General features: G+C 33.8%; 1 protein-coding gene and 1 pseudogene across 1 annotated transcript; one reads left to right on the top strand and one right to left on the bottom strand.

Annotated features, from left to right (window-relative positions):
- Window positions 1-421: 421 nt before the first annotated feature.
- Window positions 422-7,883, top strand: LOC120194207 (annotated as a pseudogene).
- A 238-nt stretch (window positions 7,884-8,121) lies between these two features.
- On the bottom strand, window positions 8,122-17,145 carry LOC120193838 (protein LURP-one-related 12). Its single transcript, XM_039196268.1, is given in 5 exon segments — window positions 8,122-8,268; window positions 8,270-8,404; window positions 8,406-8,534; window positions 9,006-9,276; window positions 17,125-17,145. Coding segments are annotated over 4 exon segments (621 nt in total). The 5' UTR covers window positions 9,231-9,276; window positions 17,125-17,145; the 3' UTR covers window positions 8,122-8,136.
- Between the last annotated feature and the right edge of the window lie 1,575 nt (window positions 17,146-18,720).

Raw genomic sequence — 18,720 nt, 5'->3', positions numbered from 1 at the left:
ATTTGTGAAGCAAATGTATAAAGGAAATATATCATTGTTATTAGTTGAAAATTTCTTAGGTTAAAAATAAAATCTAAATGCTTTTAAATTCGACCCGATCGAACGCTCACTCCTATTTATAAGTACACGAGTACTCAATTACTAGAATAATAGTTATACTTTTAAGTTTAGATATATCTTAAATAATTAAAAGTTAATACTTATTTTGTTATCACTTGTCACTTAATTATTATATCAATATACTTTTATTAATCCAATGCTATTTTTTATTCAGAATCCTTTCATTTTCTTATACGCAAATAATTCAATAAATACGAAACACCGTGGAAAATTTCGTAACGTTGACAGATGGGGAAAAACAGAAAAGCAGCCATATATGAATCCTAACAGCCTTCTTTCTATATATGTAGTACGCCTCTAGTTTATCTATAAACACGACAAGGCTCTTACTTTTGTTATTCGACTTTCAGAATTCCTTAGATTTATTGCAATGTTCAAAGACGTGCCTCATAGCAAAAGGGTACCATTCTTCTTTTTTCTCAACCTCAACTTAAATTCCTTGTAAAACACTTTTTTTTCCCTCTGTTTTGATTCTAAGATTTGAGCTCGGGGGACGTGAAAGTCTTTATATTGTAATTTTGGTGGGTGTTGGGATTTGATAGTAATGGAGGGCGGTGATATTTTAAAAGCGAGTAATAGCTTACGGGCAGGAAGTTTACGAGCCGGGAGTTCTTCGGTATGGAGAAACAGTGCCGTGGACGTATTTTCAAGATCTGCTCGAGACGAGGATGATGAAGAAGCTTTGAAATGGGCTGCACTTGAGAAACTACCTACTGTTGCTCGTCTCAGGAAAGGTATACTGACTGGCTCTCAGGGTGGTGCCGATGAGATCGATGTTTCTAACCTTGGGTGGCAAGAGAGGCGGACTATACTCGAGAGGTTGGTCAGAGTTGCAGAGGAAGACAATGAAAAGTTCTTGTTGAAGCTTAAGAACCGTATAAATACGTATGGAGTTTTCTTTTCTTTCTTTCTTTTTTAATAATTTTTACTAGGAAAACGGAAATGGAATGTATTTTTGGAGGGAAAGACTTGAGTAGAAGTCTCTGTTTTAGTCCTTGGAGATCATATTCTCTTATATCAATAATCATTTGCATTCGACTTTATATTTCCAGGGTTGGCATTGATCTTCCCACAATCGAAGTCAGATATGAAAATCTAAATATTGAAGCTGAAGCTTTTGTAGGAACCAATGCTTTGCCTTCAGTTCTTAATTTCATTACTGGCATATTTGAGGTAGCAACCTGGAAAAATAATTGATTAATTTATCAGCTTATACATTTTTTAGATTCTTATTAACATTTCACTTTGTATTGTGATTTAAGAACTTCTTGATAGATATGGGCATTCTTTCCAGTAGAAAGAAAAAGTTGACCATCCTCAAAGATGTTAGTGGAATCATTAAGCCTGGCAGGTAAACAAGCCCATCTGGTTTCTCATGAAACACATGAATTTTAAAAAATTTCTTCTCGTCAAACATAAATTGGAGAATTCATCCATGATTTGTCGTTTAACGTTATTTATAATAGGATGGCATTGCTTTTTGGGTCCTCCAAGTTCCGGGAAAACCACTCTCTTGTTGGCTTTGGCTGGGAAGCTTGATCCTGCTCTCAAGGTGCTCTGTAAAATTCTTTTTTTGTTTGTTTGTAGAATTCTGGGTTTTCCTTACTGTGCTTCTTGTTTTTAGCATTGAACACCGCCTTCGCTTTGATATCTAATACCAAACTGAAAATTCACTTGCAGTTTTCGGGAGCTGTGACTTACAACGGGCATAGCATGAATGAGTTTGTCCCACAGAGAACTGCTGCTTATATCAGTCAACATGACCTTCACTTAGGAGAAATGACTGTAAGGGAGACTTTGGCCTTTTCTGCAAGATGCCAAGGTGTTGGAACCCGATATGGTTAGTTTGATTCATTTCCATCCCTTCTTTTTCACCTTTTGGTGCAAACGTTATTACATGCTTTTCCCTTTCTCACAGCATGAAATCTTGTTGTTTGAGTGTTTTCAGATATGTTGGCAGAGTTGTTAAGAAGAGAGAAAGAAGCTAACATTAAACCTGATCCTGATATTGATGTCTTCATGAAGGTAAGAACTATGAAGCCAGCTAAATATGAACATCTTATGTACCTCATTCCCAAAATACCTGCCCTGTTTAGATATTGCTTTTAGGTGTGAAAATCAGAAATGGAATACAAGTTAAAAGATTAATTTTATCTGACAGGAATCTCTATTATAAACAATCTTGCATCCATCGTGATTTACTTTGTCATTTTTAACATTCCAGGCAGCAGCGACTGAAGGACAGGAAGCAAATATAATCACTGATTATATTCTAAGGTAATGTTACAGTAACTGAAGTATAATGAAATATCTAAGATGGAAACATCTTCACTTATTGAATAAATTTTTCCATAAATTTTGCAGATTTTAGGATTGGATGTATGTGCAGACACTTTGGTAGGAAATGAAATGTTGAGGGGTATATCTGGAGGACAAAAGAAGCGTCTCACAACAGGTAGTTCATGAAATAAATTGCACCATTTATTCCATTATCGAAGTACGCTAAGTTTCTTATCATGGAATCTAATTGTGCCATTGTCAATGCAATTAGGTGAAATGATGGTTGGACCAGCAAGGGCACTGTTTATGGATGAGGTAATCACTGGTCTGGACAGCTCCACAACATTCCAAATTGTGAACTCCCTCAAACAAACTGTTCACATCCTTAATGGAACCGCTGTTATCTCCCTTCTGCAGCCAGCTCCAGAGACTTATAATCTTTTGACGATATTATTCTTCTCTCTGATGGTGTGATAGTATATCAAGGTCCTCGTGAACACGTGGAGAGCTTTTTCGAATCTATGGGCTTCAGGTGCCCTGAGAGAAAAGGTGTGACTGATTTCTTGCAAGAGGTATGCCTTGACCAAGGTTTTATTCTCTTGTACATTGTGATGAAGTTGCTCTTCTGTTCCATTTAACTTCGGTAACTGCAGGTTACATCAAGGAAAGATAAAATGCCATACTGGGTACGTAAAGATCAACCTTACAGGTTTATCACGGCCAATGAATTCGCTGAGGCATTCCAATCATTCCATGTGGGAATGAAAATTGGAGATGAACTTGGAACTCCATTTGAAAAAGAAAGGAGCCACCCAGCTGCTTTGACAACCAGAAAATATGGTGTTGGGAAGTGGGAGTTGTTGAAAGCTTGCATCGCAAGAGAATTACTGCTGATGAAGAGAAACTCTTTCGTCTACATCTTCAAGTGCATGCAAGTACGTGCTAATCGTATTTAAATTCTCTATTGTAATTATCGTCCTTTAATTATTGTGATTAACACTTTTATTTCTTTGTGCTACTAGCTCACTATGATGGCCATAATTACTATGACTCTCTTCTTGCGGACCGAGATGCATAAAGATTCAGTTCGAGGGGGAGGGATCTATATGGGAGCCTTGTTTTTTGGTATGACTATGATCATGTTCAATGGACTGACTGAGCTTTCTATGACCATTTCTAAGCTCCCCGTCTTTTACAAGCAAAGAGACCTCCTATTTTTCCTCCATGGACCTATGCTCTACCATCATGGATATTGAAGATGCCTATCACATTCGTAGAAGTTTCCATATGGGTATTTCTTACCTACTATGTCATCGGTTTTGATCCATACATTGAAAGGTAAGGAAAAGAATGACAACAAAAAATCATTTGAACTTGAATAGTAGCATATGTATATTTTTTTCTCATTAGCTCCGATTGAGATTAATTTGAAAATTATTTTTCTGGTGCAGGTTGTTTAGACAGTACCTCATCCTCTTTCTAATTAACCAGATGGCTTCTGGATTGTTTCGGACCATTGCAGCACTTGGTAGAAACCTGATTGTCGCTAACACTTTTGGATCATTTGCTTTACTCGTACTTTTTGCAATGGGTGGCTTTGTCCTGTCAAGAGGTATAATATGTCTTGGAAGAAACTTCTAATGAAAATTTAAACATTTCTAATATGTACATTTTTTCATTATTTTTATGTTTAACGTTGCAGAGGACATAAAGGGTTGGTGGATATGGGGTTACTGGATTTCGCCTATGATGTATGGACAAAATGCGTTGATGGTTAATGAGTTCCTTGGGAACCAGTGGAGACGAGTAATGCACTAATGCTTTTGAAGTCTATATGTCTATAATTCTGCTTTTGTCTTTTAACAATATGTTGATCTCTTATATTTTCTTTCATACTGAAGGTCCTTCCGGGCTCAAATGAATCACTAGGAATTGAAGTTCTAAAGTCCAGGAGTTTTTTCACAGAAGGATATTGGTATTGGATCGGAGTAGCAGGATTGGTTGGATTCGTATTATTGTTCAACTTTTTCTATACTCTGGCTCTTTCTTTTCTAAACCGTGAGTATAGTTTACCTACAAAATCTTATGCCTCTTTGGAAGGGAGAACTAATCATTTATAACTTTTCAAATAATATGTAGCCTTGGAGAAGAGTCGGGCCGTAGTATCAGATGAACCTGAAAGCAACGATCAAACCAATGGAGTTGGAGTTGGTAGAAGCATTCAGTTAACAAACCAAGAAATCAGCTCGAGTCATGGAAATAGATCAGGTATTAAATGCTCATATACATTTGGATTGGTGTGATTATGAACAAGCCATTACATACAATTCTAATTTAATTGACTTGCAGAGATTCAAGATGACGTTCGAAAAAGCACCTCATCGAAGTCCTTTTCCATGAGTGATGCCACTGTTGGGGCTATTGGCAAGAAGAAAAGGGAATGGTTCTTCCATTTGAGCCACATTCCATCACATTTGATGATATTGTATATTCCGTTGATATGCCACAGGTAACATAAGGTCCCACTACAAGTATCATACGTTCAATGGTTGGATTGAGTCTTTTCCAATTCAATGTGGACCAGATACATGAGAGTTTATTTGATTGAACTGATACTTTGTAGGAAATGAAAGAACAAGGTGTCACTGAAGATAAATTGGTGCTCTTGAAGGGTGTTAGTGGTGCTTTCAGACCAGGCGTTCTCACGGCTCTAATGGGTGTTAGTGGTGCTGGTAAAACCACTTTGATGGACGTCCTTGCTGGTAGGAAAACTGGTGGGTATATCGATGGGAACATTACAGTTTCAGGTTTCCCAAAGAAACAAGAAACATTTGCTCGAGTATCTGGATACTGTGAACAAAATGACATTCATTCTCCTCATGTCACTGTGTATGAATCCTTGCTTTACTCCGCTTGGCTACGATTATCCAACGATGTTGATGCTGAAACCAGAAAGGTGAGCATTTTGGAAATCCTAATCTATTTCAAGCCTCTTATTCAATTTGATACATATTACAGGTTTTAGTGAGTTAACTGGCTATTTATCGTCAAGCAAGACATAGCTTTAAGTTGAGAGGTGTTGTGTTTGACAAAAACTTATTTTCTCTTTCCCCTTCATTGCTTCTAATGAAGTTAAACGTTTCTTTTACGAACAATCTTTCTTCTAACAAAGTTGTTTCTTTGGTTGACAATGGAGTATTTAAGTACGTCTATACTGATATCCTGAACAACCGAGTCCAACTAGAAAACAGATTTTCTAAGTCTCTTTAGCCCTGGATTAAGTTGATGGTTTTATCTCTGCATATGATTTTAGATGTTCATCGAGGAAGTTATGGAGCTTGTGGAACTGAATCCATTAAGGCATATGCTAGTTGGTATACCCGGTGTAACCGGTTTATCAACCGAGCAGCGAAAGAGGCTTACTATTGCAGTTGAGCTTGTGGCAAACCCCTCTATCATTTTCATGGATGAACCAACTTCAGGGCTTGATGCAAGAGCTGCTGCAATTGTTATGAGAACAGTAAGGAATACAGTAGACACCGGAAGAACAGTTGTGTGTACCATCCATCAACCAAGTATCGACATATTTGAAGCATTTGATGAGGTGAGAAACAAAAAAAAAAATCTTGAAAGAACTGGATGCATTTTAGTTGGTTCTTTATGTAATTGCATAACTAAGATAACATTTTCAATTGCAGCTATTCCTTATGAAGAGGGGAGGACAAGAGATATATGTGGGGCCATTAGGACATCATTCTAAACATCTTATCAAATATTTTGAGGTCAGTTTAAAAAGTTCATCAACTAGTACATTTCTTGGTTCACATGAAAACTGTATCTAACACCGTAGTGTTCATCATCTCCAGGGAGTTCAAGGAGTTAGAAAAATCAAAGAAGGATACAATCCAGCAACTTGGATGCTGGAAGTTACCACATCAGCGCAAGAGTTATCTTTAGGTGTCGATTTTACCGAAATCTATAGAAACTCGGACCTATACAGGTAATAAGTTAGTTAGGCACCAAATTGCAACTAAAAGTGTGTAATATGATTCAACTAATTACTTAGCATATATAAACATCTATGTGGCTTGGTAAATCCTGGCTACCTAAACTTTCCCTCTGATGCATGTCATTTTTCCAGGAGAAACAAAGCTCTTATTGTAGATTTAAGCAAACCTGCTCCTGGTGCAAAGGAACTCTACTTCCCAACACAGTATTCTCAACCATTCTTGACTCAATGTGCGGCTTGTTTATGGAAACAACACTGGTCATACTGGCGAAACCCGCCATACACTGCTGTGAGATTTCTCTTTACGACTGTCATAGCATTGATGTTTGGCACAGTGTTCTGGGATCTTGGTTCTAAAACGTAAGCTACAACTCAATCACAAAATCTTAATCTTCAATGTTTCTTTCTTTCTTTTATCAAACAGCTTCATATATCTAATTGTCTGCATCGTACAATTATAGGAAAAAAGTGCAGGATTTGTCAAATGCAATGGGTTCAATGTATGCTGCTGTTCTTTTCATCGGTATCCAAAACTCTGCATCTGTGCAGCCTGTTGTGGCTGTTGAAAGGACAGTGTTTTATAGAGAAAGAGCTGCTGGAATGTATTCTGCCATGCCATATGCCATTGCACAGGTAAGTAATTTTCACATTTGAGGATTACTTCAAATGGTAAAGGAAGTTGTAGGCACATTATAATTTGATTCCACAACTTTCCATTGCAGGTCTTAATTGAGATCCCTTATATTTTTATTCAAGCTTCCGTGTATGGCATTATAGTCTACGCAATGATCGGATTCGAATGGACGGTTGCCAAGTTCTTTTGGTATCTCTTCTTCATGGTCTTCACCTTAATGTACTTCACCTTCTACGGCATGATGGCGGTTGCCGTCACACCGAACCACTACATTGCAGCCGTAGTTTCCTCAGCATTCTATGGTATATGGAATGTCTTCTCAGGATTCATCATCCCACGACCTGTAAGTGCTACTTCTACACAATCTTCCTTTTCGAGTTCTCTACGTCGTTTAACAAGTTCCGAATCCCACTCATTTCAACTGTTCACCTATTACAGAGTATGCCGGTATGGTGGAGATGGTACTACTGGATTTGTCCGGTATCTTGGACCTTGTACGGATTGGTGGTTTCACAATTTGGTGATATAAACGAAGTGCTTGAAGATGGCGATGGTCAGACAGTTAAAGAGTACATAAGAAGTTATTTCGGTTTCAGGCATGATTTTCTGGGAGTAGTTGCTGTCGTCATCCTTGGATTCGATGTACTGTTTGGAGCCATCTTTACCGCCGCCATAAAGATGTTCAATTTCCAAAGGCGTTAGAATTTTTGGTTGAACTGTACTGTTAAAAAAACCTATATTTGTAATGCCCTGCGATACTATTAGGTTAAAGAAAAGGCTCCTGCGAATCAATTTCCAAATCTTTTTAAGATGCAGAAAAAAGAAGAAGTGATTTTATTTGTTTATATAGCGATAATGGTGTATTTTAAGACATAATATATAATAATTTTAAACTTCAAATTTCCACATTTGAATTCATTTACTTTTGTCTTTATGTCGTTGAATTTGAGTAAGCTGAGTAATGATCCCCATATCCAAGTCATGCCATCTTTTGAGCTCAGTCAGATTATTTGAAGTCAAATTTACCTTTTGGGTAAACACCGATAATAGTCATTGACAAAATTAATTAATTTATAAAAAAAAACATAGCACATCAATCCTCCGCAGTAGGGCTTATCTCAGGCTCATCATTTTCAACGCTGTCATCACCGATGACCTGATCAAGAACGAGTACCAAACCCATAGCAAAGGCCCCATCAAAACCAGGTTTCAAGGAAAGCAAGAAAAACGTCCTTACCAAGCACCACGTTAGTGGAAGCATCAACTTTGCGTTTAATCTCAGCCACAGACTCCCTTACCGCATTGAAGATCGTGCAGCTTCGCTGTCCGAAATTTCCTTCAATCTGGTACTCCTCCCCCGGGATTGTTGAACACCTCCACTGTCATCCCACACCGTCCGATTATCGATGATCTTTTCACGCTGAAGACCGGTTTCTGACCCTCCGATCTTTCGCCTAAAAACCCTTCCCACCGGTGATGCAAACTCGGCCTCTGTTATAAGATTTTATCAGTGAGTTAACTCACAAATACTAGAAGTACCCCCCCCAACCCGTAAATAGATTAATGCCCCGTCTAATGACGGACCAGTTGACTCGGTACAGAAGGAAATGGAAAAATATCTGGCGTGTTGAGTCATAGGTAAAACTCCTTTATGAACGAGTTACCAAAGTGTGTGTGTGTGTGCTTTTTTTAATATCATATGGGAATCAAATCTACCCCTTTAACCAAAATCAGATCATTAAAGAACCCATAAAAGTAAACCCAGATATGGTCCCATTTCAGTAAACAGATTCAGAAAAACATACTCATTCGAATTATCAACGTTTCTTGAACAATATAGAAATCAAATATATACCAAGTTATCCAAATCAAATGATAAAAGAACCCATTAAAGCACATCCAGTTACTGTCCCATTTCACTAAAAGATTACAGATTCAAACAAACCAAGTCAAATCACTTACCTTTTTTCTAACGGTAAGTAGGCATCTTCCATGAGCATCCATAAGAACGACTTCGGCTTTATCACGAGGGTCAGGACCGTACGAGTCGACTCGGAAAACCAGCTGCCCTTTGCAATCGTAAACAGTGAAGCCATCGTTGGCGAAGAAGAGCGAAGTTTTGAGAACAGTTAGATGCTTCTCTTCTTCGTATATATAATCGCCATCCACAACCAAACCTGCTTTCATTTCGTTCCCCTGAAATACAATTAACCTTCCACTTCTTTAGATTCGAAGGCCTTTGATAGAGTAATATGAACAATGAAGAAAGAAAAACAACTGGATGTTGAGTGAAGGCAAATCGCTCAAGATAGATTTTTATAGTGTTTTCCTTACCCAAGTCCAGTTCAGAAATACAGAATTGGAACATATGAATTACATTAACTATTGCTAATATATAAAAATGAAATTGCTATAATAAAACTATACTTAAAATTAAGGTTTTAAATGAAATATTTTTATAATATTTAATATGAATTAATTCGTTGATTAAATTAATATTAATAGTAAGAAAGGTTAGGGGATGTTTGGTTCAAAGAATGTGAGATTCTCATGAGAATGAAATCTATATTCCGATGTTTGGTTGGCTGGGAATCTCATTCTCGGTAATATTTTATTACTAATAGTATATTTTTTTTGATATATTACCGGGAATGTCATTACCTCTCTTTTTTTAGGTATTGTTGGATTACCGTCGTTTTGGACTAAAATACCCTTAAATTTTTTTTTCAAAAATATCATTCTTCTGTCATTGAATAATAAAAATTCTACGAAGGTTAAATTACAAATTTATTCTTAAACTATTTTAGATTTACAAAAAAAAAGTCTAATTAAAATTTTATATGAAGTTCAGATGTTAAAATAAAAGTTTACCCTTTCATTAAACCTTTTTATATTTTCAATTTTGTAAAAAATATAAATTTTATGAATTTAAATTTTTTAAAGAAAATATATAAATATTTTCCAACTTGTTAAAAAACAAATATATAATAAGGACAATTTGATTAAATATACATTCCAATCATTTTTTATTCCTTTAAGCAAATACGATAATCTTACATTCCTGCTAAACCAACCAAACACAAAATACAACATTCCCAGTAATCTTATTCCTTGATAATCTTATATTTCTACTGGTAATCTTACATTCCGTGAATCAAACGGACTTTAAAGTCACTATCTTTGAAGAGAAAAGGAAATCAACGATAATATCGAATTTGGAGTAGGAACTTAAACTATGAAAAAGTGAATCGAATACGTATTGCTCTGTTGTATAATTTAGTACAAATTACATTGTCAATCTATTGCTTGTACTATTTTGATAATTCAGTTATATATCACCAAAGCAAGAGATCTTACACTTGGAGAAGTGTGTGTTGGGGGGGGGGGTTGGGATTCATACCCAAAATCCTTTCTAAAGAGGTTCTACAATTTAACCATTAAACTAGGTTAAGATAGAAGCATGCATGCATATAAAATTATAGAATTATTTAATTATTGATTTTTTTTGTTATGCGCTTGCGTACTATGTTATCATTTTTTGTGCATATATATATATATATATCAATCAGGGTGAATGCCTAAGACCTTAGGTCAAATGCATTCTCATTATTTAATAAAAAAAGAAAAATTTAATTTAATATGTTAAAAAAAATTGCATACCCATTTTTTAAAAAAAATATTAAAATTTTATATCATATTATTAAATTTCCATATTCGTCAATGATATATATCACTGTACAAATAATGTAGATACGGTTAAAACTTTTGTCGCTCATTATTTGCATAAAGGGACTGGTATATATACCTAATTGATTTAAAGTCAAAACACATGGATCAATCAATGAAGGAAACATATAAAGAGCGAAAGAATATTCCAAGCTTTTACTCCGTATCGCTTCATTAAATAATTCTACAATTGATGGCTTATAATTTGAGCTTTAGATATATAATTAAAAACTAGACGTGAAAGACTTTGATTACATTTATGAAAAAAAAAACTCCCAACCGATGAAAGAGAGACAGGAAGAACATGGTGATAATTATTAATACTAAACATATACAAATAACACTTTATTCCTAGTTTTACAGAACAACCCCGTAAAGGGCAAAAAATAAGCCAGAGGGGGGGGGGGACAACAACACAACATTATGGTGTGGATGTCAAGGAAAACGATCAAGGAAATAATTAAAGGTTTCAATAATGGAAATTGATGGTGTCCATGGCACGGTCAGTAGCTTTTTAGCAGACGAGACACCTCCACCTTTCATTGTTGCTCTTATCCTTTACCATAAGCGCACATGTCTTAAGTACAAAAATATAAGTGTACCTACCAACATATTAATTACTTATTTTTAGATCATTATCATAAATTAAAGAAAAACCAACTTATTATGAAACAACACATTCGAGTTTATTGTTGCATTCGGTTCAAATATCAATTTCATCTTCAGGTATATTAATGTCCAAAAATTAGATCAAACCAAATACATCAATTAGCCTTGATCGTTTAAAAAAAATATTTTTTAAATATTTTAGATTCAAACATTTACGTCTATAGGTATGTATATGTTATCAATAACTAAAAAGTTTCTTAAAAACGATTACATAAAATTGGTGATCCTTTTAAAGTTTATATTGATATATAAATAAAATCATGATAATTTAATGCTTGAGAGTGATTACATAAGAATGATTTTTCTAAAATTTATAATTATAATTAATATATATAAATAAAAGTATCACAAAATAATTAGTATATTAAATTAACTATAATTAAAAAATTATTATTATGTACGAACCAAGTGACCTCTGTGGTAAAGAAACTATAATTATTCATTGATCACCCGGGTTCGAGCATCGTAGATGTCAGGGATGTGAGCGTTTAATGTCGAAAGTTTGAGAGTTATCTATGAACATATATACTATTTTGTACTTGTCCCATATTAATAAAAATAAAATTTATTATTATAAAACGTTAATAAATGAACTGAAATATTAAAATTTATATTATTTCTCTAATATTAAAATAACTTTAAACATAATATAACTTAAATCAAATTTGATAATATATATTTGCGTATAATAAAACCAAAATTTGGCTGGTCTATACGGTGATGTTTTTGTTGTAACAACGCAATCGATCTTAACAGCCCTCATGGATCCACAATTTCCAACGATGCCAAAATCATGGACGATCTGGAAAAATCTTGTAATAATTCAAGAACAGACATTGGCGAAACAAATAATTGAAAAAAAGAAAGAAAAAAGTCATTCTAGAATTATAATCGACCTGCGGACTGCGGTATTTCTCTGTTTAAAACTTTTAAAAAGATTTAATATATATCATACATCAACGTCTTAATCTAAATTAGGTTTTATAGAAGCAATGGTCGGTTTGTGTTTGAAAAGTCAAAATTTGAAGATTTCCAAGGATTTATATCAGTTCAACGCACCCATTGTTGCGCCTATTTCAACTTTCAATTGCTCCAAAATTTTGAAAAACCTTAATGATCGATGTAACATCCGCAATACCGGGTTAGTGACCAAATTGTAAAGTTTCAGAATTTGGTGACTAAAGTAGAAGAATGAAAGAATTCAATGATTATTTGAATATATATATTGAAGGTTATTTGGTAATTATTAAAGGAAATTAAGGGTATTATGGTCATTTGACCAGAAAGATTTTTATAATTTGTTTAAGGTAATATAAACGTGGGACATTTGAGAAGCATCCAGAGTTCTCTGCTCCTTTCTTCTTCTTCATACGTGGGAGAGCAAGGCAAAGGTAAGTTTAATTTCAGTTGGTTAATTCTTAAGTTTTAAGCTTAGTTTTGATTCTTTGGGTATTAAATAAGCTTAAGGAAAGCTTATATGGGATTTAAACAATAAGATAAAGGAATTATGAAGGAATTTGCAATATGAGTTTTAAGATGAAATTTTGATATGGTATGGTTGTTGAAGTTTTAGGGATGAATTTGACTTGTCATCAATCTAATTAAGAAGTATGAAGTGTTAGAATTGGAATTAGACATTGAAAATTTGGTATGATTTTTGAATCTCATATGGAAGATAGGATTTTGAGGTTTAAGATGAAATGAATATAGATTGGTTTAAGTATGTGTACTAGAGTTAAGAATGAAAAGGGGATGATATATGAAGTGTTTGAGTGGGAATGAAGTAATTTTCGGGTTGAAAATATGATTTCTGATCAAGGGGAATCGGTACCCATTCAAGGGGAACCGATACCCCTTCAAACGAACAACATTTCCAGAATGTCTGTAGGGAATCGATACCCCCATAGTAGGGAACTGATTCCCCCTAAAGGAAATTGTGAATATGGATTTAATAAGTTCGTTTAAGTTGCTAGTATCCAATTACAAGGTGTAGGTATCTAATGATTGCCTCGAAATGTACATTTATGTATATTCTACGCATAAAGCAATTCCGGAACGTTTGGCAAGTAAGATCGATCAAGGGAAAGATAAGAGATTGGAATTGACTAGTGAGGCCAGGTGAGTGCATATCGTAGTATATATGTGCGATGGGAATAAGACTTGCGATGAGTCTATTTCCTGAAGTGTTACATATGAATTCATGATTAAAGGCATGAGTTGAATATGCATGTATGTATGCTTGATTATATGGATTGATCTGTTCTTTTATGTGTTAAGTGATAAAGTATAAGTGATTACATAAGAAAGGTTGTGAATTATATGAGTTATAAACTATGTGATCATAGTAAAATAGAATTATATTATTAAATGAGAAGTGAAATAAGCTAGATAATATTGATCTATAGGATGATGTGAGAATAGTACACTAACTGGGAGATTTGAACATAAATAATAATATGAACATATAAGATAAGCTAGATGGGAAAGATTCATATGTTTAAATAAAACTATAACACATGGGTTGTATGATAAAAATTTATGAAGCTATATGAGAAGATTATAAGAGTTATATGAAATTGAATTAAGTAAACAGATTAGATTATATATATATAAAGAAATAATAGAAGTGAGATGTGTTTATAAGTCTGACATAGATGAATATGAATATGAATTATAAGAGTGCTATATGAATTATATTAGGATAAATCTTGAGAATATATATATATATATATATATATATATATATATATATATAGATGGATATGAAATGAAATGAGTTATATGAATACCTAATTATGTGATGAAAGGGTGGATTACCTGAACATGTGTATATATATATATATATCTAAGAGAAGGCATAAGATTAAGATATAAGCAATGTGACTATAAGTATATATGTGCTCTAAGTGATATGACTTATAGGTATTTCTATTATAATGTTACATAATATGTTATGTATGTTAAATGAATTATGTGATGGTATAAGAAATGATATGAAATATATATATGTGAAAACAAGTATATGTTATGAGATAAGACCTATGCTATAAGCTACGTGAAAGTGTTCTAGGTGTTTTTATATATTACATGAAGTATATGATCATATGTGAACAAGATATGATGAGTATGTGTACATGAATAAATGTGGTTGGGTGAGAAATGATAGAAATTATATGAAAACGTGTATAGGTGAATTAGCTTTGTAATTAGGTAAATATATGAAATCATAACTATGAATTATGTGATGTGAAAGCAATCTATGTGATTATATGTTATATGAATACAAGAACATGAGATATGTGACATGTGAATTATATGGAAATGATCTACGTGTAAGTGAACTATGTGACTATGTGATAATATGAAAAGAAGCTATGTGATACGTGATATGTGACATGGAATTACATGTTTATGTGAATATTTGAATGAAATAAATAATAATGCCCATGTTATGTGTCATGAGAGCTAGGGGTATAGTTGGTATGCCAAGAGTCGAGGGTCTACGCGGTCCTTCGGGACATATGTATATTCTTTGGAACATGTGTGAAGTCTTGAAAGACACATACTTGATCCCTAGCATATGTATATGATTCTTAAGGAATTCTATGTGGTCCTTATGGACATCATTATATGGCACTACGGTGCAATTCTACGCGGTCCTTCGGGATATATATATATTCTGTGGAACATGTGTGAAGTCTTGTAAGACACATACTTGATCCCTAGCATATGTATATGATTCTTAAGGAATTCTATGTGGTCCTTATGGACATCATTATATGGCACTACGGTGCAATTCTACGCGGCACTTCGGTGCAATTATAGAGTGGTGACAGCATTAGTGCACAACCTCTATGACTCACATATCGATAGTTCTCACATATGTACATGGGCTAATCCAGAGATATGAACAAATATATGTTAGTGTATGATAAATGTTATAGAAATGATATGATGTTGTGTGTATAGTGTTTGATTGAAAAGGTTAACCATAAAAGTATGTGACTACATGATAAATGTTATGATGAATTATGTGTATGTATGTATTTACTGTAATAATTTGATATGATTTATATGATACGAAAAATGCATGGAATTGGTATAACATGATAGAACAGAACATGCATGTATTGATATATGTTATGAAGTGCATTATAAGTCGTTATGCCTCACTAAGTCTTCGACTTAGCGTGTGATTGTTTCACACGTAGGTTTTGAGAAGAGTAAAGAGTAATGCGGAGCAAGACAGGTCAGTTTTCCTTACCAAATGTCAGATCAGAAAATATATGTACTGTTTATAGAGTGTAGTTGGCATGTAATCTAAAGATATAAATGGTATGAACTCTGATATATTTTGTAAACGTTTTGAATAATTTAAATGTTATCAAAGTTTTTAAATTACTCACTATTCTATAAGAATAATGTTTGAAAGTCAATGTGACACTTCGGACTCGTATCCGGGTCGGATACGGGTTGGGGGTGTTACATTTAATGGTATCAGCTATGGTTTAGCCGATTCTCGGCATAAACCGAAGTCCAAAGTGTCATAAAATGTACATGCCAACATAGATTGAAAAATTTCTGATCTGATAGTGTAAGGAATATGTTGTCTTGCTAATAGAATAAGAATAGTTTAATACAGTAGAAATCCGATCGTGATAATTTCGAAGTAAGTGAAAGGTGATATTCCTGATTGTGATAGCTATTCACCTGCCTTGGCCAGGCAGGATGAAGAGCGAACACCTCAGGAAATGCCTAGTAAGATCAAAAGTTGATTTCAGAAAGCTGAAATCATATCTGAATAATGATAGAAAATTTTCATCGTTTAGAATCGGAAAAACGATGTAGAGTAGTTTTGCTATTATGTGAATAAGATAGAATATGGTGAACAGGTGTCACCATAAGAGGTTAAAATATCTAAGGACGTGATGAGTACGTATAAAAACTCAAGGATAAGTTGCATCAGTGACAGGTGTATAAGATGTATAAAGTCAGAGCTTATGAGTTTGAAACGAAGTGATAGTATTGCGCATAAACAAGAGTATGTTATGATAAGGGTTGCAGTTAAGATGGAAAGAGTTAGTATGGGCTAACTAGAGTATGATAAAATGTACTGGAATTATAAGATTATAAGATATTATTAGGATATGATAACCAGATCTGCAATGGATCTGGATATAGTTGCATATTTGGATCATAGTAATGTGGTATAGTAAAGGAAAAGGAAGTAAGAATTGGTATATTTAAGTAAAGTTGAGGATGGATAAGAAGAGTTTGAGAATGTGCATATCGATGATCAGATTATAGGATACAGGAAGTCAGAATGTTGAGTTTGAGTAAAAGAAATTTCAGGATGAATGAGAATAGATGTGTAATTGATAAGTTGAGTAAGCGAATGTTGAGATAATTTAGACTGGAAAGGATGTATATGATCGGTATAATAGAGCTTGTGCCCTAGATTGAACGAATGTTATTATCTAGCTGTCAGAGTAAAGGTGCTAGAGTTATAAGATTGGAGGAAAGATAAAGTGGAGTTAATTGATTATGACGTGAATTTGAATATAGTTGTATATTCTGAGCAGATAGCTATGATGTAGAAACAGAGATAAGTATTTGCATGGAACCTTCAGGAAGGAAAATACAAGTATAAGAAATGATAAAGAATGAAGTTAGGTATAAGGAAGAAGGAATAAAGAAATGAAAGGAATTGATTTAAAAGAATCAGATACGATAAATATGGAAGTACAGAGAACAATTTTGATATAGAAATAAGACAAGTATGCAAGGTGATGTGAAAATATTGTTTGACTCCTTAAAGTATATGTTTAATCACATTGAAGAAGATTTAAAGTTGTGTTTTGGTCAAATAATGACGAAATACAAGTTTGGTATAGTTATAAGGTAATTAGAAAGTTATGAAGAAATAGATGGATTTATGATATAGAAATGGATGTTACTGTCACATGAGATGACATTATATTGAATTTTAGAAAGGTCAAAGGAAAGGTGCATAATCGAATGAGAAAAGACAACAATGGATTGGTATTACTGGTTATTGTTGATATGATAAGCACAGGATGAATGTATAAACGAAAAAGATAGTCGGAAGACTAAAGGATTGAAAAGTAAGTTTCTGATGATGACAAGAAAGAATAAGTCGGGGAAGCAACATAAGAACATTAGAAGATATGTTCTTATTAAGATGTGCAGTGAAAATTCGAGGACGAATTTTTTTAAAAGGAGGGGAGATTTGTAACATCCGTAATACCGGGTTAGTGACCAAATTTTAAAGTTTCAGAATTTGGTGACTAAAGTAGAAGAATGAAAGAATTCAATGATTATTTGAATATATATATTGAAGGTTATTTGGTAATTATTAAAGGAAATTAAGGATATTATGGTCATTTGACCAGAAAGATTTTTATAATTTTTTAAGGTAATTAAACGTGGGACATTTGAGAAGCATCCAGAGTTCTCTGCTCCTTTCTTCTTCTTTACGTGGGAGAGCAAGGCAAAGGTAAGCTTAATTTCAGTTGGTTAATTCTTAAGTTTTAAGCTTAGTTTTGATTCTTTGGGTATTAAATAAGCTTAAGGAAAGCTTATATGGGATTTAAACAATAAGATAAAGGAATTATGAAGGAATTTGCAATATGAGTTTTAAGATGAAATTTTGATATGGTATGGTTGTTGAAGTTTTAGGGATGAATTTGACTTGTCATCAATCTAATTAAGAAGTATGAAGTGTTAGAATTGGAATTAGAACACATTGAAAATTTGCTATGATTTTTGAATCTCATATGGAAGATAGGATTTTGAGGTTTAAGATGAAATAAATGAATATAGATTGGTTTAAGTATGTGTACTAGAGTTAAGAATGAAAAAGGGATGATATATGAAGTGTTTGAGTGGGAATAAAGTAATTTCCGGGTTGAAAATATGATTTCTGGGCAAGGGGAATCGGTACCCATTCAAGGGGAACCGATACCCCTTCAAACGAACAACATTTCCAGAATGTCTGTAGGAATCGATACCCCCATAGTAGGGAACCGATCCCCTAAAGGAAATTGTGAATATGGATTTAATAAGTTCGTTTAAGTTGCTAGTATCCAATTACAAGGTGTAGGTATCTAATGATTGCCTCGAAATGTACATTTATGTATATTCTACGCATAAAGCAATTCCGGAACGTTTGGCAAGTAAGATCGATCAAGGGAAAGATAAGATATTGGAATTGACTAGTGAGGCCAGGTGAGTGCATATTCAGTAGTATATGATGTGCGAT

The sequence above is a fragment of the Hibiscus syriacus genome, unplaced genomic scaffold, assembly GCF_006381635.1.
Source record: "Hibiscus syriacus cultivar Baekdansim isolate YM2019G1 unplaced genomic scaffold, ASM638163v2 tig00116997_pilon, whole genome shotgun sequence".
Lineage (NCBI taxonomy): Eukaryota > Viridiplantae > Streptophyta > Magnoliopsida > Malvales > Malvaceae > Hibiscus > Hibiscus syriacus.
The sequence above is the reverse complement of the archived record's forward strand: the minus strand, read 5'-3'. Positions and strand labels throughout refer to the sequence as shown.